Consider the following 25,594-nt stretch of genomic DNA (forward strand, 5'->3'; position numbering starts at 1 on the left):
CCCAGCTACTTGGGAGGCTGAAGCAGGAGAATCGCATAAACCTGGGAGGCAGAGGTTGCAGTGAGCTGAGATCACACCACTTCACTCCAGCCTGGGTGACAGAGTGAAAGTCCATCTCAAAAAAAAAAAAAAAAAAAATAGAATGAGGTTAAACCACATAGGGGTCTTATTAGGAGGCAAGGGCAAGATTTGCCCATTATCACTAACATCTGATTTTTGTTTTTTTTACCAGGAGTGCATTAGGAACTGCCACTGGGGCTGGGGCATAGAGGTGAGTGCAGATGGAGGGAGAGGGGCTCCACAGAACAGCCACAAAGGGAGGATGACAGTGGGATGACACACAGCAGGGAGCAACATGGAGAGCGATCCGCAATCTCACCGTTCAGGAGTGAGGAGCTTTGCTCTGCAAAAGGAGTGTTAGCCAGGGCCAGCGCCAGCCCTGTTGGTGAGAGGGCAGGGCTTGATTTCCCTCAGCCATAGTCCTTTTATGCCTCTGCACATTCGCCTACAGTCTCCAAGACCTAGGATGCCCACCCCCAATCCCTATCCCTCCCTGCCGTTCCTTTGCAGATGCGATCTCCCCTTGGTCATTCAAGGCACTGCTCAGGCATCTTATGCAAGAAGGCTTCCCAGGTTGCGAAGGTGACTCAGACGCCTCCTCTGGGACTCCAGCACCCTTACCCAGCAGAGCCCCTCCCTGTCTGCCTCCGTGGTGTCAGGTTTTGTGCCCTCTACTCACTAGATTATGGACCCAGAAAGCGCTGGTGCTGTCAAAACCACTTCTGGGTTGCTGGGTGCGGTGGCTCACACCTATAATCCCAGCACTTTGGGAGGCCAAGATGGGCGGATTGCTTGAGCCCAGGAGTTCAAGACTAATCTGGCCTACATAGGGAGACCCCATCTCTATAAAAAACGCAAAAATTAGCCAAGTGTGGTGACATGTACCCGTAGTCCCAGCTACTCGGGAGGCTGAGGTGGGAGAATCGCCTGAACCTGGGGAGTTTGAGGCTACGGTGAGCTGTGATAACCACTGCACTCCGAAAGAGTGAGACCTTGTCTCTAAATAGATAAATACATAAAACCACTTTGGGGGACTCGCTCTTCCAGCCCCTGCACCGATTGGCTCCCATTCAAAGGAGTTCAGTCCGAAGCGCCTCTGCAGATCCTCCACCCCCACCCACAAACCCGTAGGAACCCCGGCCGGCCGTGTATCCAGTGCGGAGCTCTGATCCTAGGGAGGTCCTCAGATTCGTAGACAGGTGAGGGAACAACTGGAGACCTGCTGCTTGTCCTTGGTAGCCACAAGGGGCGCTCGGGAGGTGGAACCCGCAGGAGCCCCGCCTCCCGGAAGCGGAGAAGTCAAGGGGCGAGAGGATGCGCCGACTGATTGGTTGATGGTGATGTCATAGGTACCGTTCGGGGCGGGCCAGAGGCCTTGGCCAGGAGTTCCCCGCCTGTTAGAACCAGGATCCACCCCATCGCGGGAGCCGCACCCTGTGGAGCGTTCTGGGGTCCCGGCCCTGACCTCTTCCTGGGTGTCGGGATGCCCGCGTCCTCTGCACCCGGCGCTGCAGCTCGTTATCGATTCTGCCTTTGGAGGCCGGTCCGTATAGTGTACCTCCCGGACTATCTCTCACGGTTAGCCGGCAATCCCCGGAGCCCCCTCCCCTATGCGATGAGTCCGCCGTGAGGGGCGGGGCCTCCCATTATGCCAATAGAAACAATGTCTGATTGAAGTGCTCCGCGTTCACCCCTCGCCTCCGCTCCTCTCGTGACGTCTGTTGCGCCAGGTCCACCCATTGGCCTGGCCAGACCGGTGCGTGCCAGGAGTTAGGCAGGGAGAGCTGGAATGCACCGAGGGTCGGGGGAGGACTGAGTTTCTGTGTCAGTCCCTTCAAGGGGTTAAGGCATGCGGTCGTGACAGACGAGGGGCGGGGACCCGAAGAAGCGGGGCCCGCAGCCATGGGGCAACGCCGGGCTCCACGTGGCATCCCAGAGCACTCGGGACTCGCAGCCTGGGAGGGGGTGCAGCCTCCAGTGAAGGGGCCCCCAGCCCAGGAGACTGCTGGGGACCAGCAAGGCAGGGAAGAATTTGGCCTCTGCTCCCGCCTCGGGAGGGTCATCTCTGGTCCCTGCTCCGCCGGGGCGATCCAAACTAGCAGGTGGTCGCGACATGTTTCATAAAACTAGCTGATGGGATAGTTAAAGCTATTGTTCGGGGTGCTGACACCCCAGACCCCTGTCCAGCCATCGTCCCCTCTATCCCAGGATTTCACACAGTACCCCCTCCCAGAGCTATGAGAACGCTCATGGGCACCAAAATTTCAGACCAAAATCCGGGACACGGTTCAGAACTAGTGGTCAGGAAGGGGTACAAGAGATCTGGAAGGACAGAAAAAGGCTGGGAGACGGAGCTCGGACAGCGCCCTAGAAGGAGGGAGGTGGGTGAAGGCGGCGACCGAAAGTGGGGAGGGCGGACCCAACGACAGCGAACCTCCGCGCTGTGTTCAGCACCATGAGCAGCGCTCACGTCCTCAATAAAGATGGCGGCAACAGCTTCGGTCCTCAGAGCTGCCATGCGCGATGGTTCGTACCACCGTGTTTCGGGCGCTGGGGCAGAGGTGGAGCGAACCATCGGGGCGGCCGGGAGCCATGTTGGAGCTGCGGGAGGCGGCAGCAGCGTCGGGGATGCTGTGGTGGGGGCGGAAAAAGCCAGGGCCGCACGCCGGAGGGGCTCCGGCCGCGGAGTAGATGGTGCCCAGAGGGCGGCGGGGGTGCGGAGAGACAGGCGGAGGGGCGGGGGCCCGGGGCGGCGGCAGGGGCCCGGGAGGGGGTCCGAGCGGCGGAGCCAGCCCAAGGCCCGGACCGGGGCGGGGGGCGGTGGAGGCCGTGCAGGGAGGCGGGAGATGATGGCGAGGCGACCGCCGTGGCGGGGTCTCGGGGGACGGTCGATCCCCATACTCCTGCTCCTTCTCCTCTCTTTGTTCCCCCTCAGCCAGGAGGAGCTGGGGGGCGGTGGGCACCAGGGCTGGGACCCAGGGTTAGCTACCACTACGGGGCCAAGGGCGCATATCGGTGGCGGAGCCTTAGCTCTTTGTCCCGAGTCTCCCGGGGTCCGGGAGGATGGGGGGCCTGGCCTGGGGGTCAGGGAACCTATCTTCGTGGGGCTCCGAGGGAGAAGGCAAAGCGCCCGGAACAGTCGAGGGCCCCCTGAGCAGCCGAACGAGGAGCTGGGGATTGAACACGGCATCCAGCCATTGGGCAGCCGCGAACAAGAGACAGGACAGGGACCAGGGTCTATGTTATACTGGCGCCCAGAGGTCTCCTCTTGCGGGCGGACAGGACCTTTGCAAAGAGGTAGTCCGTCACCAGGGGCTCTGTCCTCAGGGGTCCCGGGTTCGGGGAACAACTCGCCCCTCCCTTCAGACTTTTTGGTTCGGCACCACGGTCCCAAGCTGGTGTCCTCCCAGCGGAACGCTGGGACAGGCGCCCGCAAAAGAGTGGGCACCGCGCGCTGCTGTGGGGAATTATGGGCAACAGGGAGCAAGGGTCAGGGCGAGAGAGCCACGACATCCGGAGCAGAAAGGACAGCACCCCGGCGGAACTGTCTTCCCCGGGCCTCGGGATCTGGCCCCGAGCTGGATTCAGCACCGCGCACGGCAAGGACAGCTCCTGCATCAGGTTCAGCACCCCGCGCGTCTCGGACAGCTCCCGAGCCGGCGCCCAAGCGCATGCGCTCCCGGGCTCTCTTCCCCCGCCGCTTCCTCCCGCAGCGCCCTGGGCCGCGCCCCCCGGGACTCCCGGCCTGTCCTGAAGCCAGGAAAATAACCTCGGCGAACCGGGCACGCTTTCGTCGCGCCGCAAACCGCCACCCGCAGTTTCCGCAGTACAACTACCAGACGCTGGTGCCGGAGAATGAGGCAGCAGGCACCGCGGTGCTACGCGTGGTTGCGCACGACCCGGACGCCGGCGAGGCCGGGCGCCTAGTCTACTCGCTGGCGGCGCTCATGAACAGCCGCTCGCTGGAGCTGTTCAGCATCGACCCGCAGAGCGGCCTTATCCGTACAGCGGCAGCTCTGGACCGCGAGAGCATGGAGCGTCACTACCTGCGTGTGACCGCGCAGGACCACGGCTCGCCGCGCCTCTCGGCCACCACGATGGTGGCCGTGACAGTAGCCGACCGCAACGACCACTCGCCGGTTTTTGAGCAAGCGCAGTACCGGGAGACGCTTCGCGAGAATGTGGAGGAAGGCTACCCTATCCTGCAGTTGCGTGCCACTGACGGCGACGCGCCCCCCAACGCCAACCTGCGCTACCGCTTCGTGGGGCCGCCAGCTGCGCGCGCTGCAGCTGCCGCCGCCTTCGAGATTGATCCACGCTCCGGCCTCATCAGCACCAGCGGCCGAGTGGACCGCGAGCACATGGAAAGCTATGAGCTGGTGGTGGAAGCCAGCGACCAGGGCCAGGAACCCGGGCCACGCTCGGCCACTGTGCGCGTACACATAACTGTGCTGGACGAGAATGACAACGCTCCTCAGTTCAGCGAGAAGCGCTATGTGGCGCAGGTGCGCGAGGATGTGCGCCCCCACACGGTGGTGCTGCGCGTCACGGCCACTGACCGGGACAAGGACGCCAACGGATTGGTGCACTACAACATCATCAGTGGCAATAGCCGTGGCCACTTTGCCATCGACAGCCTCACTGGCGAGATCCAGGTGGTGGCACCTCTGGACTTCGAGGCAGAGAGAGAGTATGCCTTGCGCATCAGGGCGCAGGATGCTGGCCGGCCACCGCTGTCCAACAACACGGGCCTGGCCAGCATCCAGGTGGTGGACATCAATGACCACATTCCTATTTTTGTCAGCACGCCCTTCCAAGTCTCTGTCTTGGAAAATGCTCCCTTGGGTCACTCAGTCATCCACATTCAAGCAGTCGATGCAGACCATGGGGAGAATGCCAGATTGGAGTACTCCCTAACTGGTGTGGCACCTGATACTCCTTTTGTGATAAACAGCGCCACTGGCTGGGTCTCTGTGAGTGGTCCCCTGGACCGTGAGTCTGTGGAGCATTACTTCTTTGGTGTGGAGGCTCGAGACCATGGCTCACCCCCACTCTCTGCCTCAGCCAGTGTCACAGTGACTGTGCTGGATGTTAATGACAATCGGCCTGAGTTCACAATGAAGGAGTACCACCTACGACTGAATGAGGATGCAGCTGTGGGCACCAGTGTGGTCAGCGTGACCGCAGTAGACCGTGATGCCAACAGTGCCATCAGCTACCAGATCACAGGCGGCAACACCCGGAATCGCTTTGCCATCAGCACCCAGGGGGGTGTGGGTCTGCTGACTCTGGCTCTGCCACTGGACTACAAGCAGGAACGCTACTTCAAGCTGGTACTAACTGCATCTGACCGTGCCCTTCATGACCACTGCTATGTGCACATCAACATCACAGATGCCAACACTCATCGGCCGGTCTTTCAAAGTGCCCACTACTCAGTGAGTGTGAATGAAGATCGGCCAGTGGGTAGCACCATAGTGGTCATCAGTGCCTCTGATGATGACGTGGGTGAGAACGCTCATATCACCTATCTCCTGGAGGACAACCTGCCCCAGTTCCGCATTGATGCAGACTCAGGGGCCATTACATTACAGGCCCCATTAGACTATGAGGACCAGGTGACCTACACCCTGGCTATCACAGCTCGGGACAATGGCATCCCACAGAAGGCAGACACTACTTATGTGGAGGTGATGGTCAATGATGTGAATGACAATGCTCCACAATTTGTGGCCTCCCACTACACGGGGCTGGTCTCTGAGGATGCCCCACCTTTCACCAGTGTCCTGCAGATCTCAGCCACCGACCGGGATGCTCATGCCAATGGCCGGGTCCAGTACACTTTCCAGAATGGTGAAGACGGGGATGGAGATTTTACCATTGAGCCCACCTCTGGAATTGTCCGTACAGTGAGGCGGCTGGACCGGGAGGCAGTATCAGTGTATGAGTTGACTGCCTACGCAGTGGACAGAGGTGTGCCCCCACTCCGGACTCCAGTCAGTATCCAGGTGACAGTGCAGGATGTGAACGACAATGCACCTGTCTTCCCAGCTGAGGAGTTTGAGGTGCGGGTGAAAGAGAACAGCATTGTGGGCTCAGTGGTGGCCCAGATCACTGCAGTGGACCCTGACGAAGGCCCCAATGCCCATATAATGTACCAGATCGTGGAGGGGAACATCCCTGAGCTGTTCCAAATGGACATCTTCTCTGGAGAACTGACGGCACTCATTGACCTAGACTATGAGGCTCGCCAAGAATATGTGATTGTGGTGCAGGCCACATCTGCTCCTTTGGTCAGCCGGGCCATTGTGCATGTCCGCCTGGTTGACCAGAATGACAACAGCCCTGTGCTCAACAACTTCCAGATCCTCTTCAACAACTATGTATCCAACCGTTCAGACACCTTCCCGTCGGGCATTATTGGGCGCATCCCAGCTTATGACCCCGATGTCTCCGACCACCTCTTCTACTCCTTTGAGCGTGGCAATGAGCTGCAGCTGCTGGTGGTCAACCAGACCAGTGGGGAGCTGCGACTCAGCCGAAAGCTAGACAATAACCGCCCACTGGTGGCCTCCATGTTGGTGACTGTCACAGGTGAGGGGCAGGGGACAGGCAAGTGATCCAGTGACACCAACCTGTTGGGCCTCAGGGACTCCACAGGGCACCTCAAACCAAAGAGGGAGTTCAAAGCCTTCCAAGAACCCCTTAAGGGTAGGGTTCCTGCACCCTACAAGATCTGCCATAGACCTCAAAGGACTCTGCTTAGGTTCCTGGATAATCACAGAATCCCAATGATTCCAAGGCATCTAGCAGACCCCATACAGCCTGTAAAGAACTGTCTGCTACCTAGAGATAGCTCCCCTCCTGATAAAAGGTCAGAGGTCCTGGGGTAATCCTCTGGAGGTCCCAGGCAAAGCCAGTATGGGCCAGTCAGTCCACACTATGCCCATGTTCAGACGAAGGGTTACTTTGGGTCCACTCTGACGCTTACCCCATCTGTGCAGGAAATGACCAATACTTGAGTGGTCAGGAACAGCAGCTTACTATGGAAGCTTCAGGTGGAGAGTGGCTTCATAGGGGCTGAGACCCTGACCTTTGGGAAAATGTCCAGAGGTCCACCTGCCTCTTTCCTGCCCCATCTGCTCTGGTCTTTCACAAACCCCTCCATAATAGGAGAGCGCAGGTGGGAGAGGCTTTTGAAGTCCTGCCTACTGGAGGCTGCAGAGGTTGGGAAATAGGCTTTACTGGTGCTCATTCCTCAGTTCTGGAGCAGGGACTCCTGGCACTGCCTGAGAAGGCACAACCTTCATTTATCCCTCAACTCACTCAGCAGTCTATCCTCATTGACCACCCAGTATGTGCTAGGGTGTGGGGACAAGACAAACAAGGCAGCTAAGCACCTCACCTTCATCTCTGGGGTGGTCACGGTGAAACCACAGGACCCAGGTCTGGAGTGGCAAGCAGGCTGCTAACTCAAGAATGCTGGTGTATGTGTGTGTGTGTGTGTCAGGGTTTAAGACCCTCCTGGAGCTTGATAACCCAGGATTCTGGAGGATGGCATTGAGTCTTCACTGGGCCAGGGCCCCTTCTAGTGCCATGGAAGAGCAATTTGCTGACCAAAAATAGGAGATAGGTGATTCCTGATCTGGAACCCTTGTTTTCTGGAGGGGATGTTTTGCTGGTTCTGCTATGCTGGGGGAGGGGAGAAGGGAAAGGTGGCTGGGAATGAGTGGCCAGTGGCCCTAGCTCCTCTCTGTGTCCTGAGTTGGGTTGGCCTGCTGACCATAATAACTTAGGGAAGTGGGGGTTACTGAGTACTTAGGGTACTTGAGTGCTGTTGGGGGAGTGACTTGCTAACCCATGGGCACTGTGTGGGGTTGCTTGATCCCTGGCCCAGACCCCTCCTTATATTGGGGATTGGGGGAGGAAGCAGCACCTTTTTGACACCTTGATGCTGGGGGAGCTCGTGGTCACTAGCCCCAGACTCCCTTGTGTCCTGGTGGGGTCAGCCTGCTGACTTAGAGGTTCTGGGGGCCTAGGCTATCACTGGCCCCAGCCCTCTTGTGTCCCAGGGAGGGGCGGCCACTCTCCCCAGGATGACCACTGCCCCTGCCCCCACCTGCAGATGGCCTGCACAGCGTGACGGCGCAGTGTGTGCTGCGCGTGGTCATCATCACGGAGGAGTTGCTGGCCAACAGCCTGACCGTGCGCCTTGAGAACATGTGGCAGGAGCGCTTCCTGTCACCGCTGCTGGGCCGCTTCCTCGAGGGCGTGGCTGCGGTGCTCGCTACGCCCGCTGAGGACGTCTTCATCTTCAACATCCAGAACGACACAGACGTAGGGGGCACCGTGCTCAATGTGAGTTTCTCGGCGCTGGCTCCACGTGGGGCCGGGGCGGGCGCTGCGGGGCCCTGGTTCAGCTCCGAGGAGCTGCAGGAGCAGTTGTACGTGCGCCGGGCGGCGCTGGCGGCTCGCTCCCTGCTCGACGTACTGCCCTTCGACGACAACGTGTGCCTGCGAGAGCCCTGTGAGAACTACATGAAATGCGTGTCCGTGCTCCGCTTTGACTCGTCCGCGCCCTTCCTGGCCTCGGCCTCCACGCTGTTCCGACCCATCCAGCCCATCGCTGGCCTGCGCTGCCGCTGCCCACCCGGATTCACCGGAGACTTTTGCGAGACCGAGCTCGACCTCTGCTACTCCAACCCATGTCGCAACGGCGGAGCCTGCGCGCGGCGCGAGGGAGGCTACACGTGCGTCTGCCGCCCGCGCTTCACCGGTGAGCAGGGCGCCGGGCCAGAGCCGGGGAAAGCACGGGCCAAGGCTGGGGGCGGGACCACAATGCGAGTGAGTACTGGGAGTCACTTCGGAGGCCACGGGCTGGTATGGACGCGGTTAGGCCAGAAGCGGTAGAGCGTGGCCGGGAGGGGCGGCCACCTAGGCAGCGATGAGACTGGGGAGGGGGCGGGGCCAGACGGAAGGGGCGTGTCCACCGAAGAGCCCGACCTTTCGGGGGTCTTGGCACCCAGCCTCGGGGCGCGCGGTCTTTGAAGGGGCCCGAGCAGGGGCGGGCGTGGGCGTGACCGCCTCTGACCGCGACTTGGCCCCCAGGAGAGGACTGCGAGCTGGACACCGAGGCCGGGCACTGCGTGCCGGGCGTCTGCCGCAACGGGGGCACCTGCACCGACGCGCCCAACGGCGGCTTTCGCTGCCAGTGCCCGGCAGGCGGCGCCTTCGAGGGTCCGCGCTGCGAGGTGGCTGCGCGCTCCTTCCCGCCCAGTTCGTTCGTCATGTTTCGCGGCCTGCGACAGCGATTCCACCTTACGCTGTCCCTCTCGTAGGTGCCCGCCCCATGTCTGAGCGCCTCCACGCCGCCCCCACCTACCCGCCCTGACTCAGATTCCTGACTGCCCCGTCCTGGCATCCTCACGAAACACCGCCCCTCCCCTGACGCCCCGCCCGGGGTCTCCTGACCTCGCTGCACCCGCGTCTCCCCCTCCCCCCCGCTCGGTCCCGCCGTCCCTCGTCGCTTCCTCTCTCGCCCCAGCCCCTTCTCCTCGCAGGGATGGTGGGTGTGAAGTGGTACCCTGCTCCTGACGCCCCCACCCCCGCAACCCCCTCCCACCCCGCCCAGGTTCGCGACGGTGCAGCAGAGCGGGCTGCTCTTTTACAACGGGCGCCTGAACGAGAAGCACGACTTCCTGGCCCTGGAACTCGTGGCTGGCCAAGTGCGGCTCACATATTCTACGGGTGGGTGCCCCGGATGTGACGGCGAAAGGGTGCATGTGTGCTGGAGGACGCAGGGCCCAAGTCCCCTCAGGTTTGCTTCACTGTGCACCTGAGCACACACTCCACGCCATACAAGCAGTGAAGACCTAGCTCCTTGGCCATTCCCTGTGGGAAGGTCCTCCCTCCAAGAAGTCTGTTTCTCCTGTCTGTTCAAAGGCACTCTGAGCCAGCCATTGTGGTCACCAGTGGGGGGACTGATCTGATGCATCCAGGGTGGCCCTGGGAATGGTTGTGCTTATATGCTTATATGACGGGTGGGATGGGGCGACTCCGCTGCCCCTGATGATTCCACGTGCGTCTCCCCTCCAGGTGAATCCAACACGGTGGTCAGCCCCACAGTTCCAGGGGGCTTGAGTGATGGGCAATGGCATACAGTGCATCTGAGATACTACAACAAGGTGAGGACCATCCCTGGCATCGGCTATGAGGGGAGTTGGGATGCTGACTTCTGCTCCTCGGGGGTTACTAGGGGCACTGTTGACTGGTATGCCTGGGTCTTCAGCCCCGGACAGATGCCCTAGGGGGTGCACAGGGCCCCTCCAAGGACAAGGTGGCTGTGCTGAGCGTGGATGATTGTGATGTGGCTGTGGCTCTGCAGTTTGGTGCTGAGATTGGCAACTACTCATGCGCAGCTGCTGGTGTGCAAACAAGCTCCAAGAAGTGAGGCCCCTGCCCCCTGGTCCCCTTGTCCCCTGCCTACCAAAGCCCACTCCAACCCTTCACATCCCATTCCTCATCCCATCCTGCCAAACTCTCCCATCTTTCCCCCAAACCACCAAGATTTCCCTCTCCTCTCAAAGACCCTGAAAGCCTACTCACCCTAGCCCCCAATCCTGTATTCCACCCCATACTCCCTCCTCCCACACACAGTCCCCAGGCAGTCCTCCAAAGCCTCCACCTCCCCACCCCAGTCTCACTAATGTTCCACGTCCCCTCCGAGTCCCTTCATCTCATGTTCAGTCCCCCAGACTCTTCACGTCTCCATCCCCTCCCCAGCCAGCCAGATGCCTCACTGTTTCATCGTAGCCCTCAACCCCTGTTCACCTACCTTTCCCCAGACCATCAGCCCATCATGGGCGCCCCTTTGCACCCCAACTGAAGTAAGATCCTAACTCCTTCCCCAGCTTGGCCTTATTTTCCTCCCTCAATCACCGTACCGTCTGGGTCCTACCCCCCTGCTTCCTGTGGCCCCCCAGGAGCAACTCTACTCTGGCCCCAGTCCCACCAATGACCCAGACCCCTGATCCCCAGGTCTCTGGACCTGACGGGCCCTCTTCTTCTGGGAGGTGTCCCCAACCTCCCCGAGAACTTCCCCGTATCCCATAAGGACTTCATCGGCTGTATGCGGGACCTGCACATTGATGGCCGCCGAATGGACATGGCGGCTTTTGTCGCAAATAATGGCACCGTGGCAGGTAGGCCGGAAGTTTCCAACAGTCCAGCCTATGGCCCTATCCCCATCATAGGGAGGGAGTGGAGGACTCCATGGGGTGACTCCACACCTGACTTCAACCCAGTCTCCTTTGGTGGCAAGCACCATGCTACAGCCCAGACTTTAGGGCCTGACTCTTACCAACCCCACTCATCGAAAGAAAATGGGGCTGAGATCTTGGTCTCTTTCAGCCCCTCTGGACACTAAAGTCCTGTCCAGCACTTGTGCCCCCCAACCCTTGTTCTCATGTCCTCAATGTGCTTTCCTCTCCCAGGCTGCCAAGCCAAGCTACACTTTTGTGACTCAGGCCCCTGCAAGAACAGTGGCTTCTGCTCGGAGCGCTGGGGCGGCTTCAGCTGCGACTGCCCTGTGGGCTTTGGCGGCAAAGACTGTCGGCTTAGTAAGTGGGCAGCATGGGGCGAGGGCCTGCAGGATCAGATCTGTTCCTGGGGCAGGGGCTGTAACCCTATGTCTCTTATCCACTCAGCTATGGCCCATCCCCACCATTTCCGTGGCAACGGCACACTGAGCTGGAACTTTGGAAGTGACATGGCTGTGTCTGTGCCATGGTACCTGGGGCTGGCATTTCGGACACGGGCAACGCAGGGGGTCCTGATGCAAGTGCAGGCTGGGCCACACAGCACACTCCTTTGCCAGGTGTGTCCACTCTGCTCACCCTCCCTATACCCTCAGTTCTCAGTCTCTTAGGCCGCCACTGACATTCTTGTGGGTTCAGGTTGGTCACACAGCATACTATTCTGCTAGGTGTCCCAACCACACTTGACCCTGCTCTGGACCCTAGCCCTTGATTCTCTTTCCATCATTATATCCTCTTCAGGTGCAGGGCTCCAGCATAGCTCTCTCTTATGCAAGCTGCACCAACCCACCCACAACACCTGGTCCTATCCTCTGCCCCTTGACCCCATATCAGCAACATGATGTCCCCTGGCACAGTGCCCTGTGTGCCAGGTATAACCTTGACCCCACTGTTCTGACCTCTGATATTCCTGACCTCTGAGCCCTCTGATCTCACCTCCAAGTCCCAGCCCACTTGGGGCTCTAACCCCAGGGCTATGCATCTCTGCCCACAGCTAGATCGGGGGTTACTGTCTGTGACAGTGACCAGGGGCTCGGGCCGTGCTTCCCATCTCCTTCTGGACCAGGTGACTGTCAGTGATGGCCGGTGGCACGATCTGCGGCTGGAGTTGCAGGAGGAACCAGGTGGCCGGCGGGGCTACCATGTCCTCATGGTCTCACTGGACTTTAGCCTCTTCCAGGTCTGGCCTCTGACCCCGGGGTAGTCTGTTTTCAGCCTTCCAACCAGATCCGCCTTATTTGACCCCACCTCTAGTCCAGCTCCTTTCAGTGCCCTCCACTGCACTGAGTCTGATGTTCTTGCCCCAGTTCCCCACCATATATCCTTGCACTGAGCCCACCCACCAGCCAGCTTGGTCCACTCTCAGGCCCTCTTTGTGCCAGATTTGGGGCCTGGTCTTGGAGAACCTCTGTAGCCAGCACTTTGCCTGATTCCTAGAAGCCCATTCTAGTCTCTGCCCCAGTCTCTACCCACCCCTGGTCAAAATCAAGCAATATTAAGGTCTGCTGTGGGTCCAGGAGGGAGGGGGCAGCCTAGAAGGGCTAGAAGAAGGCCAAGACTGACTCTGGGCTATGACAGGGGTTCATCAGGCCCTTGTCCCTCAGTGCTGACTGCCCCCTTTCCTCCAGGACACCATGCCGGTGGGGAGTGAGCTGCAGGGCCTGAAGGTAAAGCAGCTCCACGTGGGAGGCCTGCCCCCTGGCAGTGCAGAGGAGGCTCCTCAGGGTCTGGTTGGCTGCATCCAGGTGGGGGTCAGCATGGGAATGTGATATGGGGCATTAGGGTCAGGTGTCAGAGGTCAGGGGCTCCTTGGGACCTGAAAGGCAGCATTCAAGTGGAGGTTGGCACGAGGGGGTGAATGACCCAGAGTTGAGAGCTAGGTCAAGCCTTTCTGTGGCATTGGAGGTGGGAGTCTAGCTTGGATTATCAAGGGCCTTTAGGAATTTGTGTCAGAAACAGCACAATTAGGGTCCCACAGGGGTACCACATTGGGGATATTTTTGAGGCCTGGGTTTTTTGAGGGTATCAGAAGACTGCATGTCAGCGATCATCAGACAGGGTGGCTGGTTCTGCAGTACTTAAGGCTGAGGTGCCTTAACATGGTCTCACCCCTTGCTGGCTGTGTGTCCACAGGGGGTGTGGCTCGGCTCCACACCCTCTGGCTCCCCGGCCCTGCTACCCCCCAGCCACCGAGTGAATGCGGAGCCTGGCTGTGTTGTGACCAACGCCTGCGCGTCTGGGCCCTGCCCACCTCACGCCGACTGCCGGGACCTCTGGCAGACTTTTTCTTGCACCTGCTGGCCAGGTGGGCCTTGAGAGGGTTGGGGGAAGGGTGACCTGGGCAGGCATTAGGGGCCCATGATGAAGACTGGGGAACCTGAAGGAGGCAGGGACTGGGGACGGGTGCCTGCTTCCTTCCATGCTCTGCGACCAGGGTCCTGAGCTTTCTGACCCAATCTGCAGGTTACTACGGCCCAGGCTGTGTAGATGCCTGCCTCCTGAACCCCTGTCAGAACCAGGGATCATGCCGGCACCTCCCAGGAGCCCCCCATGGCTATACCTGTGACTGTGTGGGTGGCTATTTCGGGCACCACTGTGAGCACAGGTAAGAGGCTGGGGCTGAGGCGATGGGGAGACCTGGCAGGGACAGGGAGGGTCACTGGGATACCATGGAGGCATCTTACCTGGCTCTGCACCCCCAGGATGGACCAGCAGTGCCCACGGGGCTGGTGGGGGAGCCCAACCTGTGGCCCCTGCAACTGTGACGTTCACAAAGGTTTTGATCCCAACTGCAACAAGACAAATGGGCAGTGTCACTGCAAGGTGTGCCTGGTCCCTGACCTTTTAACCCTTCCTTGGATGCAATCTGCAATTCCTGTCCAGCTTGCTGACCTCCGCCACCTGACTTGGGCCCTAACCTCTTGCCTGTGTCCTGTGACCTAGTTGCTGTCTCTCATCCTTTACCCGTGACCCCTCCCTTGCCTTCACGCATGGCCCAGGTGTCCTCTGACCCATGAGCACTGTTCTCTTGACCCTTTGTCCTTGATTCCACTCATTCCCCAAGCCCTGACCTCTGACTTCAGGCCCCTGGCCCATCCTCAAACAGGAGTTCCACTACCGACCACGGGGCAGTGACTCTTGCCTCCCATGTGACTGCTACCCTGTGGGCTCCACCTCGCGCTCATGTGCACCCCACAGCGGGCAGTGCCCCTGTCGCCCAGGAGCCCTTGGCCGCCAGTGCAACAGCTGTGACAGTCCCTTCGCGGAGGTGACAGCCAGCGGCTGCCGGGGTGAGCAGGCTCCACCCAGCTCCACTCATAGAGGGCTGGTTCCAGTGTGCCACCATCACGTATCAGTGGCACACTTGACTCCTTGGGGACTCTGGAAGCTTCTCCTGAGGGAGACCACTTACACCCAGGGAACCCTACCTTTGCCCCAAGTACTTTGCTGACCTGTCACAGAATCTGACAGGTCAGCTCCTGAGAAGCCAGCAGGAGTGGCGGGCAGTGGGCCTTTGCGGGGAGGTGGAGGGGCAGTGGGTGTGGCTGCCACCTGCTCCGGACCCTGACTGCCTGGCTCAGCACCTCTTCTCTCTCTAGTGCTCTATGATGCCTGCCCTAAGTCCCTGAGATCTGGTGTGTGGTGGCCCCAGACAAAGTTTGGTGTCCTGGCCACAGTGCCCTGTCCCCGGGGGGCCCTGGGTGAGTATGTGAGGGGAAAGGGCATCACTGAGGGTGGGGGTGGGCCTGTCCTCTGACTGCTAGAGACATCTCTTTTCCTAAATTGGGTGGCTTTGTTCCTGCAAAGAGGTGGAAGTGGGGTGGGAGTCCATGTGGGCCCCTCACTACTGATTAGGGGCTCTGGGCCCCTCCCTACACCCTCATTGAGCCTCCATCTGTTTCTCTTGGCTTCTGGGCAGGATTGCGGGGTGCAGGTAAGGGGTACGTGTTTGCTCAGGTGCGCTGCCCCCTCCCACTGCCAGAGCTTTTGCAGACCCCTCCTGCTGCCTGAGGTCCCTGCAGACCCTTTCCTGCTTCCTGAAGTCCCTGCAGGCCCCTTCTGGCTATCTGAGTACCCCAGGGACCCTTCTCTGATGTCTGAGATCCCCAGAGACCCCTCCCCATTGCCTGAGGATCCTGCTGACCCCTCCTCAGTTCTTGGGGTCCCCACAGGACTTTCCCCACTGCCTGAGGTCACGAAAGATCCCTCCTCAGTCTGAGGACCCTATAGCTCCTTCCTGCTGCTTGGGGGCCCCTCCCCACTGCCTGAGGTCCCCTCAGAACACTCCCTGCTGCCTGAGGTCTCTGCAGTGGCTGGACGGAGATTGTTTGCGTACGCATGCTCATGTGTGTATCTCTGTGCCTGTGCACGTGTCTGTGAATCTGTTGTGGGGAGGGATTCTGTGATTAAGTTAGGCTCTCTCTTGTTGGTAGCTACAAACTTTTTTAAGATCCAAGTCAATTCTCATTCAACCTCCATCCCAACCCCAGAGAGAAGGGAGAGAAATGACAGCAAAGTAACCACTGGGGCAGTTAAAACTTGTGTGAGAATCCTCCCACCTTTCACTGGATGTTCCTAGAAGCCCTCTTCTGTGTCATGTCTGTGTGTGTGTGAGAGAGCATTGTGTGTCTGTGTGCTGGTCTGGTCCATACATCTGTGTGTAATTGGTGAGCATTGGTGTGTGTGTGAACCAGCACATCTGTGAGCCTGTCCTGGCCCACGTGGGTGAGTGTGTGCAGCCCCACCCTTGTGCTTTGTATGGTTGCTGGTTGAGAATGGTCTACGGCCCTTTCAGGAATTGCCTGACAAGCAGCTGGGGCCTACCTGGGCTTGGGCCGCTACCTCCAGGGGCGCAGCTATAGGTGCTCATGACTCTGACTTCTGCCTCAGGGATTCCCCCAGGATAGGAGAGGGTGCTGCGGTTATCTCCTCAGCAAAGGTATCCAGGCCCCAGGCCTGACCAGGGGTTGCCTGCCTCCAGGTGCTGCTGTGCGGCTGTGTGATGAGGCCCAGGGTTGGCTGGAGCCCGACCTCTTCAACTGTACCTCCCCTGCCTTTCGAGAACTCAGTCTGCTGGTGAGACTGCCCAGACCTTTTCCTGCAACCTAAGGCCTTCCTTGGCCTGTGGTGGGCCCCAGATATCACACCCTAGCCCTTGAACTCCTGAGGCTTTCCTGGTTGCCCTTTAATCTGGCAAGCCTTTCTCCGTGAGGCTTTGGAGGAAGGCCTAAGGGACCACAGAGCAACCATCTCCTTGTCCTGGCAGCTGGATGGCCTAGAGCTGAACAAGACGGCACTGGATACCATGGAGGCCAAGAAGCTGGCTCAGCGGCTACGGGAGGTGACTGGCCACACTGACCACTATTTTAGCCAAGATGTTCGAGTCACTGCCCGCCTGCTGGCCCACCTGCTGGCCTTCGAGAGCCATCAGCAGGGCTTCGGGCTGACAGCCACACAGGATGCCCACTTCAACGAGGTGGGGCTGTGCCCTATGTTCTCAGTGCCTTGGCTCCCCAGCTCCCAGCCTCCTGCCCCTGGATCCTCAGCTCAGGCTCTCCTGCTGTCCTCTTGGGAAGTGAAGGTCCTGGGCTCTCCCTCTGTCCTTGTCCTCTGCAGCCCCACCCCCTTGCCTGTTGGAGCCCCTCTGAGCACCCGTCCAGACCTCTCAGGCCTGCCCTATCCCCTCATACATCCTCACCACCTGGCTGAGCCCAGTTCTATCTCCATCCTCCCAGAATCTGCTGTGGGCTGGCTCTGCACTGCTTGCTCCAGAGACAGGGGACTTGTGGGCAGCACTGGGGCAGCGGGCCCCTGGGGGCTCCCCAGGCAGCGCGGGGCTGGTGAGGCACCTGGAGGAGTATGCAGCCACGCTCGCAAGGAATATGGAACTCACGTACCTGAATCCCATGGGGCTGGTGACGCCTAATATCAGTACGTTGTGGGTGGGGTAGGGCGGGGGACAGCAGGGGGGCCATGAAAGGGCAGGTACCTGAAGGTCTGAGGGGCTGTGGCTATCGATGCCAACATTAATGGCAGGAGACTCAGCCACCACCCTCAGCGTTTTGTAGGGACTGGCTCCGAGCTGGTAGCAAGGAAAACGGATTGTGGGACTCAGGCACGGGATGCGAGTAAGAGTAGAACCCTTGGCAGGGGGAAGAGGTCCATGATGGGCCTCCCCTTTCTTTCTCCTGGGTAGTGCTCAGCATTGACCGCATGGAGCACCCCAGTTCTCCCCGGGGGGCCCGTCGCTACCCTCGCTACCATAGCAACCTCTTTCGGGGCCAGGATGCCTGGGATCCTCACACGCATGTGCTGCTGCCTTCCCAGTCCCCACGGCCATCCCCATCTGAAGGTGAGAGCCCCTGGGGGACCCCTGGGCCAAGTCCTGTCTCTCTGTCCCCCCAACCAGATACCATGTTGCCCTCCTGCCAATTTTCCCCTTTCCAGACCTCCCCAGTGTCAGACCCTCCCATATCTCCCCTCCACCCTCCCCCCCACCTCCCCTCTACCCTCCCTCCCACATCTCCCCTCCACCCTCCACCTTGCCACACCTTCACTTTGTCAGACCCTCTCCCTCATCACAGATGACCCCTCCCAGGCCTTGACTGTTACTTTTTGGGTTCATGGTCCCTGCAATCCCCAATTCTGCTCCTGCAGGGAAGAGACCCCCATGGTTGATCGGGTTCAGAGCTGGGTTGGTGGGTGCTTTGGGTCAAAGGTCATTGACAGAAGCTCCTCCTCCTCCTCTCCTGGCAGTTCTGCCCACAAGCAGCAGCATGGAAAACTCCACCACCTCAAGTGTGGTCCCCCCACCAGCCCCACCAGAGCCAGAGCCTGGGATCTCCATTATCATTCTCCTCGTTTACCGCACCTTGGGGGGACTGCTCCCTGCCCAGTTCCAGGCGGAACGCCGAGGTGCCAGGTACTCAGGCCCCTCACCCCTGAGCTTCCTGCAAACTTCTCAGCCCGGCAGCCCCTTTTTTGGTGGGTAGATGCGTAGGTTCACAACACACAGAGAGGAGCACAGCTCCAGGGAGCCCCGTCCTCGCGGGGTTCTGTGTGACTCTTATTCTCTGGAGTGGTACAGTGACAGAGCCACAGGCTGACAGACACAGAGCCACGCACAGGAGGGATCCATGAGCCAGGTACAGACAGACCAAAGGGCTGACAGAGACAGACAAGGACAGGCTGACTGATGGGGGTAGGAGGGAGGGCAATCAGAGGCAAACAGTTGCAGGTTCCCTGGAGCTGCTCAGCCCCTCAGCAGCCCAAGAGAGGCTGGTGGGAATCTTAGAAACAGCTTCTACTCTGGGGACATCCCAGACCCTGGGTCAGCCCTGGCGAGTGGCACGAAGACGGGGTGAGGCAAGCAGGCTGAGCATGGGGAGTCAGCAGTGTGCAAGCCCAGATGGGTATCTCCCCAGGCTTCCCCAGAACCCTGTCATGAACTCCCCGGTGGTCAGCGTGGCTGTGTTCCATGGACGCAACTTCCTAAGGGGAATCCTGGAGTCCCCCATCAGCCTAGAGTTTCGCCTGCTACAGACAGTGAATCGGAGCAAGGCCATCTGTGTGCAGTGGGACCCACCTGGCCTGTGAGGACCCCCATTCTGGAAACCCTTGGTCCCCTGTTAGCCCTTGCGAGGCCAACTGATAGTCTCAGCCTACCCCTGGGGCCCCCACTAGTGCTGTTGTGCAACCCGGACCATGAGGAATGCTGTACCCCAACTCCAGGCACCCTCAGCCCTTCCCATGATCTCTCACAAACCCCTGCCTGACAGTGGGTCAGAGTTGTGTCTAACTGCCCTGTGGCTGCAGGGCGGAGCAGCATGGTGTGTGGACAGCACGGGACTGCGAGCTGGTGCACAGGAATGGGTCCCACGCACGGTGTCGCTGCAGCCGGACAGGGACCTTTGGGGTCCTCATGGATGCCTCTCCCCGTGAGGTGGGGCTGTGTTCAGTTTTCCAAGGAAGTAGGGGGTCAAAGGGACACAGGGATTCTGCCCAGCAGCCCATCAACCATTCCTGTCTCTGTAGAGGCTGGAGGGCGACCTGGAGCTGCTGGCTGTGTTCACCCATGTGGTCGTGGCTGTGTCTGTGGCTGCGTTGGTGCTGACTGCAGCCATCCTGCTGAGCCTGCGCAGCCTCAAGTCCAATGTGCGTGGGATCCATGCCAATGTGGCAGCCGCCCTGGGGGTGGCAGAGCTCCTCTTCCTGCTGGGGATTCACAGGACCCACAATCAGGTGCAGGATCAGGGCAAGGGAACTTGTGTCCCGATGACCCTACTGGCCCAGGAGGCCTGGGGCCAAAACTCAGGGTCACTCAGGGTCATAGGTCAGGGATGCTCGGGTTGGGGCCAGGGTTTTCAGCAGGATGCTGGGGTAAGATATTGTGGTTTAGGGGTGAGAGGTGGGAAGCAGATGCCTGGGGTAGGGGTCAGAGGTGGGTGAGGCAGGAGAGGTCCTGACATGCCCCCCTGCCCTCAGCTGGTGTGCACTGCAGTCGCCATCCTCCTGCACTACTTCTTCCTCAGCACCTTCGCGTGGCTCTTCGTACAGGGGCTGCACCTCTACCGCATGCAGGTTGAGCCACGCAATGTGGACCGCGGCGCCATGCGCTTCTACCATGCCCTGGGCTGGGGCGTCCCTGCTGTGCTGCTAGGTGAGGGCTGTGACCCCCAACCTCCATCCATCACATGGCCTGACCCCTGACCCTGTCCCCACTCCTGCTCATGACCCCCAACCTCAAACCCCAAGCCATCTATTCATGACCCCCAACCTCAAACCCCAAGCCATCTATTCATGGGGGAGCTGCTCTGCCCTCACCCATGCTTTCTCCCATACATGGGCTGGTCAGCAGCTCTGGAACACACACCCTCAGTCCTACCCTTTCTCTTCCCAAGGCCTTGCTGTGGGCCTGGACCCTGAGGGCTATGGGAACCCTGACTTCTGCTGGATCTCAGTCCATGAGCCCCTCATCTGGAGCTTTGCTGGCCCTGTTGTCCTGGTCATAGTGGTGAGTGCCCTGGACTTGGTGCCCCCTCTGTACTTCCCTCCCTCATGGGGGGAGGAGGTGCAGTGGACTCAGCTGAGGGTGGTCAGGTGGCATTCTGCAGGCTTCCTGGGCTCGGCCTTCATTTTTTCTGTCCTCTGGTCAGTGGCCACTCCCATTCAACTGGCATGGAGATGGGGGCGTGGGGTCAGAGATTGAGTTGCCTGTCCCTGCCTCTGTCTCTGCATCTCTCTCTCTCTCTCTCAGTCCCTCTCGGGTTCCCAATTTCTTTTTCTGTGATGCTAAGCTCCTTTGGTGTGTGTGTGTATGTGTGAATTTCTCACTGGTTCTGCCTCTCTCTGTGAATCTTAGTCTCTCTCTCTCTCTCTCTCTCTCTGCCCTGCCCGGCCCCACATGTCTGGCCGTGGGTCCAGATGAACGGGACCATGTTTCTCCTCGCTGCCCGCACATCCTGCTCCACAGGGCAGAGGGAGGCCAAGAAGACCTCTGCACTGTGAGTTGGCTGGCTGGAGGAAGGGGGATTCTCAGGATGGCAGGTCCCTCCTGGGGGGGGGGGTGGTCTGGGGCCCCCAGATCTTCCCTGGTGCAGGTTGGGCTCCAAGTTCTGGATGAAGGAATGAAGTCACACCTGCCCTGAACTGTGGTCCCTCTCTGGCGCCCTCGCTATACTGTGGCCCCACACGTGCTTCTGCCTTGCGGTCTCTCCTTGTCCTCTGGGTCCCCCCAGAGTCTCCCATGGCTTGGGTGGCTCACTTTGCCCCCTGCCCTGTGTGTTCCCACCTGTCTTCCATGCCCTCCCTTGGGGCTCCCATACCCCTGTGTTTTCCCGTGTCCTCATGGCTCTTTGACTGCTCTCCTGCTTCTTTGTGGGACCTCCCATCTCCCCCAGTGTCCTCCAGAGACCTCCATGTTCCCGTGTGAGTTCCTTTTTTTCACGTTTTGTGTGTGGCCCCTGTGTGTCCTCCCGTGTTCCCTGCATGAATCCTACATGAGCCTTGCATGTCCTCCTGTGTCTTCCCATGTCCCCACAGCAGGACCCTTCGCAGCTCCTTCCTGCTCCTTCTGCTGGTCAGTGCCTCCTGGCTCTTTGGGCTCCTGGCAGTCAACCACAGCATCCTGGCCTTCCACTACCTCCATGCCGGACTCTGCGGCCTCCAGGTGACTCTAGTGCCCCTCCCTCACCCCAGAACAAGGTGGGCCTTCAGTAGGCTGGGGCCATCCCTAGGCAGACACTGACCCTAGGCCTGGAGCTGACTCTTACTGGAGAACTTTGCCAGGCTGGGTACTACCCCAGACCAGACACTGGCCCTAGCTGCTGCCCCCAGGCCTGGAGCTGACTCTAACTTAGGCACTGATCCCAGACTGAGTGCTGATCTTGGATTGACCTTTACCAACACCAAGGCTCCCAGCCCCTTGCTGATCCACACTGACCTTACCGACTCCAGCCACTCCTGCTGCCCCAACCTCTCCCCTGCTGACCTTCTCTGACTCCCTTACTGAGTCCCGCACGGGCTCCTCACTGACCCGCACTAGCCTACAGTGACTGACCCCGTTGCTGACCCACAGTGACTTATAATGGTCCCTGATTGACCCCTGCCGACCCTGCTTTGACCCTCGCTGACCCACAGGGCCTGGCGGTGCTGCTGCTCTTCTGTGTCCTGAATGCAGACGCTCGGGCTGCCTGGACACCAGCCTGTCTGGGCAGGAAGGCAGCGCCCGAGGAGGCAAGGCCAGCACCTGGGACGGTGAGTCGGGATGGGGGACCTGAGAAGCCAGGCTTTGAGGCTGCTTCAGGGTAGGCTCACACTCTGTCCCCACCATCCCCAGGGACCTGGGGCCTACAACAACACGGCTCTCTTTGAGGAGAGTGGCCTCATCCGCATCACTCTGGGCGCCTCCACCGTCTCCTCTGTGAGCAGCGCCCGCTCCGGCCGGACCCAGGACCAGGACAGCCAGCGGGGCCGCAGCTACCTCAGGTGAGAGGAAGGGCCTCCTTGTGAGGGCACACTCAGCTTAGTCCAGCCCCACTTTACCAGGGCTTGGCATGACCAGGTCCTAGGGTGGGTGGCTCCACCCATCTTGGCTATCTGGGGCCCTGCTTCTGCCTCTGCCCTAAATGCTTCCCACCACATACCCAGGGATGCCATTCCACCCGCAGCTGGCTGTGCACTCAAAGACACTCCAGCCTCCAAGGCACCCCATCACATCCCTCTTTCATGGCGGGGGGGCTCCTGCTTTCCAGGGACAATATCCTGGTTCGACATGGCTCAGCCGCTGACCACACTGACCACAGCCTCCAGGCTCATGCTGGCCCCACTGACCTGGACGTGGCCATGTTCCATCGAGATGCTGGTGGAGTTGGGGCCTGGGGCAGGGAGGAGGGAGGCAGAGGATCTCTTCCCCATCCCCTTTTCTTCTACCCCATACTGGGAGCAGTGGCTGACTGGGGTGGGACGATCTCCCCCAAGGTCCCTGCCTCAGGAGGCACCTACCTCTCCAGCCCTGGTTCTCCCAGTCCACTCCTGATTCGTCCTTCCCTCTGATAAGTCCCAGCCCTTCTGCTTCTACCTCCACTCCAAGCCCTGCCCCGGTTCCCGTCCTCAACCCTAACCCCCTTGCCGTACCCACCTCTAGACCCTCAACTCCAAGTTCCCTTATCTCCAAGTCCCTTACCTCTGAAAGTACTTCTGACTTTCCCAACTCCAGGTGCAGACTCCGACTCCGACAGTGATCTGTCCTTGGAGGAGGAGAGGAGTCTCTCCATTCCATCTTCAGAAAGCGAGGACAATGGCCGGACGCGGGGGCGCTTCCAACGGCCACTCCGCCGGGCAGCCCAGAGTGAGAGGCTCCTCACCCACCCCAAAGGTGCCAGGCGCCCTCTGACCCCTTGGGTCACCAAGGGATGCCCCATTTGTTATCCCTCCAGCTCCCCATCTTTCCTGCGGTTGGGGTTCAGCCTGGTCTTTCTGACCCCTCAGACATCAGGTTCCCCGACTTCTAGTCTGTCCGCCTCCAGTTACGGGGAGGGGGCTCACCAGTCACCCCCACCCATTGATCTCTGAGGAGATACCCTCCTGTTCCCACTTCTGCTCAATAAGAACAGCCAGGGTTTCAAGGGTCATTAGGGTCAGGGGTCATGAGTCACTGGGATCAACCCAGAAGCTGTAACCTGCCCTGGCTCCACAGATGTGGATGGCAATGACCTCCTGTCCTACTGGCCAGCCCTGGGGGAGTGCGAGGCAGCCCCCTGTGCTCTGCAGACTTGGGGCTCTGAGAGGCGCCTGGGGCTGGACACCAGCAAGGACGCAGCTAACAACAACCAGCCAGACCCAGCCCTGACCAGTGGGGATGAAGCTTCTCTGGGCCGGGCCCAGCGCCAGAGGAAAGGTACGGTCCCTGAGCCCTGGCCCGCACCGCAGGCACGCTGGGGGCTGCTCATGCCCTGAGCCAAGGGATTGCAGCTTCCTCATCCCAGACTGAGAGCTCTTCTTACTCTGACCTAGGGCACTTCTGCTTCTCTAGCCTGCTTCATGGTCCTCAGGGACTGCTCCTATCCTGACCTGGGAATTCTCTGTCCCCCTCTACCCTGGCCAGTGCCACAGGGGGACCACAGGGGACCACTCCTGCCCCAGCCCATCTGTTTTTCAGAGACCCTAGGAGCTGCTTCCCCCCCGCCCCCCGCCCAGATCCCAGAGCCCCTGCTCTGATCTGGAAGATTTCTGCCCCCTACTCTGCTTTTATGGGGACCCAGAGAAGAGGTTTCTGCCCTCACCCTTGCATCACAGGGACCCTGGGGACTGCTCCTGTCCAACCCAGGGGGTTCCTGCATTTCAGCCAGGCCTGCATTATCAGGACCTGAGGGCTGCCCCTCTTCTGACCTCAGGGAGTTTGCCCCATCCCCTGCACCTTGGGACCTGCCCGCCCTCCCCCTGCCCTGGGACCACAACTGGAAGATGACTGCCCTTCCACTCTGACCCCTGTCCTGCTGCCTCTCTGGGACCACCAGGGTTGCCTCTGCTGCTCCCCAAGGGGTTCCTACTCCCAACCCTGTGTTGGAAGGATCCCAAGGGCTGCCACACCCCTAGACTCAGGAATTCCTGCCTGCCCTCCCCCTCCCACACACACCCTGCCCCCCATTTTCTTCCTCTCACAGGCATCCTGAAGAACCGGTTGCAATACCCACTGGTGCCACAGACCCGAGGTGCCCCTGAGCTGTCCTGGTGCCGTGCAGCCACCTTGGGCCACCGTGCTGTGCCAGCTGCCTCTTATGGTCGCATCTATGCTGGCGGAGGCACAGGTAGCCTTTCACAGCCAGCCAGCCGCTACTCTTCTAGAGAACAGCTGGACCTGCTCCTCCGGCGGCAACTGAGCCGTGAGCGACTAGAGGAAGCCCCTGCCCCTGTTCTACGTCCCCTGAGCCGGCCAGGGTCCCAGGAATGCATGGACGCTGCACCGGGCCGACTGGAGCCCAGAGATCGGGGCAGCACCCTGCCACGGAGGCAGCCACCCCGGGACTACCCTGGCGCCATGGCTGGCCGCTTCGGGTCACGGGATGCGCTGGACTTAGGGGCACCTCGAGAGTGGTTGAGCACGCTGCCCCCGCCCCGCCGCACCCGGGACCTTGACCCACAGCCCCCACCCCTGCCCCTGTCTCCCCAACGGCAACTCTCAAGGGACCCCCTCTTGCCATCCCGGCCGCTGGACTCTCTGTCTAGGAGCTCGAACTCTCGGGAGCAGCTGGACCAGATGCCTAGCCGGCACCCCTCACGAGAAGCCCTTGGGCCACCCCCGCAGCTGCTCAGAGCTAGGGAGGACCCGGTCAGTGGCCCCAGCCACGGCCCCTCCACAGAACAGTTGGACATTCTTTCCTCCATCCTTGCCTCTTTCAACTCCTCGGCCCTCTCCTCCGTGCAATCTTCAAGCACACCCTCGGGCCCTCACACCACTGCCACACCTTCTGCCACAGCCTCTGTGCTTGGGCCCTCCACGCCGCGTTCTGCCACGTCTCACAGCATCTCGGAGCTGTCGCCAGATTCAGAGTAAGTATGGTCCAGCCACCTGCTCTCACCCTCATCAGCTTAGGGCAACCTCCTGTGTGCTCTGCCCTGTGTTCTGCCACAGAAGGGGATGAGGGCTGGCAGACAGGTGTGGGCTACCCCAGGCTCAGCACAGCCAGAGGGCCACAGGCTGGGGACAGGAATCTGGCAAG

At 60.2% G+C, this 25,594-nt stretch overlaps 1 protein-coding gene across 5 annotated transcripts in view; it reads left to right on the forward strand.

Annotated features, from left to right (window-relative positions):
* CELSR3 (cadherin EGF LAG seven-pass G-type receptor 3) overlaps positions 1-25,594 on the forward strand; it is a 28,898-nt gene continuing 3,304 nt past the window's right edge. The window contains exons 1-38 of one of the 5 annotated variants that reach the window (XM_032161630.2): positions 215-271; positions 571-642; positions 1,137-1,259; positions 1,410-6,654; positions 8,186-8,836; positions 9,169-9,394; positions 9,692-9,807; positions 10,156-10,244; positions 10,349-10,506; positions 11,098-11,261; positions 11,553-11,678; positions 11,766-11,935; positions 12,370-12,555; positions 13,004-13,120; positions 13,509-13,680; positions 13,839-13,980; positions 14,078-14,198; positions 14,482-14,665; positions 14,975-15,076; positions 15,295-15,309; positions 16,357-16,451; positions 16,642-16,851; positions 17,111-17,306; positions 17,572-17,727; positions 18,132-18,297; positions 18,800-18,967; positions 19,191-19,317; positions 19,410-19,616; positions 19,860-20,034; positions 20,276-20,388; positions 20,799-20,878; positions 21,417-21,543; positions 22,014-22,130; positions 22,213-22,361; positions 22,628-22,737; positions 23,092-23,250; positions 23,572-23,772; positions 24,539-25,424. In XM_032161630.2, coding sequence (XP_032017521.1) covers positions 2,544-6,654; positions 8,186-8,836; positions 9,169-9,394; positions 9,692-9,807; positions 10,156-10,244; positions 10,349-10,506; positions 11,098-11,261; positions 11,553-11,678; positions 11,766-11,935; positions 12,370-12,555; positions 13,004-13,120; positions 13,509-13,680; positions 13,839-13,980; positions 14,078-14,198; positions 14,482-14,665; positions 14,975-15,076; positions 15,295-15,309; positions 16,357-16,451; positions 16,642-16,851; positions 17,111-17,306; positions 17,572-17,727; positions 18,132-18,297; positions 18,800-18,967; positions 19,191-19,317; positions 19,410-19,616; positions 19,860-20,034; positions 20,276-20,388; positions 20,799-20,878; positions 21,417-21,543; positions 22,014-22,130; positions 22,213-22,361; positions 22,628-22,737; positions 23,092-23,250; positions 23,572-23,772; positions 24,539-25,424 — 10,292 coding nt within the window. In that variant the 5' untranslated portion in view covers positions 215-271; positions 571-642; positions 1,137-1,259; positions 1,410-2,543. Of the gene's footprint in view, positions 1,260-1,409; positions 6,655-8,185; positions 8,837-9,168; positions 9,395-9,691; positions 9,808-10,155; positions 10,245-10,348; positions 10,507-11,097; positions 11,262-11,552; positions 11,679-11,765; positions 11,936-12,369; positions 12,556-13,003; positions 13,121-13,508; positions 13,681-13,838; positions 13,981-14,077; positions 14,199-14,481; positions 14,666-14,974; positions 15,077-15,294; positions 15,310-16,356; positions 16,452-16,641; positions 16,852-17,110; positions 17,307-17,571; positions 17,728-18,131; positions 18,298-18,799; positions 18,968-19,190; positions 19,318-19,409; positions 19,617-19,859; positions 20,035-20,275; positions 20,389-20,798; positions 20,879-21,416; positions 21,544-22,013; positions 22,131-22,212; positions 22,362-22,627; positions 22,738-23,091; positions 23,251-23,571; positions 23,773-24,538; positions 25,425-25,594 lie in introns of all 5 variants that reach the window. The other 4 variants (XM_032161631.2, XM_058442217.1, XM_058442215.1 and 1 more) reach the window with 4 other exon arrangements.

Source organism: Hylobates moloch, unplaced genomic scaffold (assembly GCF_009828535.3).
Source record: "Hylobates moloch isolate HMO894 unplaced genomic scaffold, HMol_V3 SCAFFOLD_8, whole genome shotgun sequence".
NCBI classification, from domain to species: domain Eukaryota; kingdom Metazoa; phylum Chordata; class Mammalia; order Primates; family Hylobatidae; genus Hylobates; species Hylobates moloch.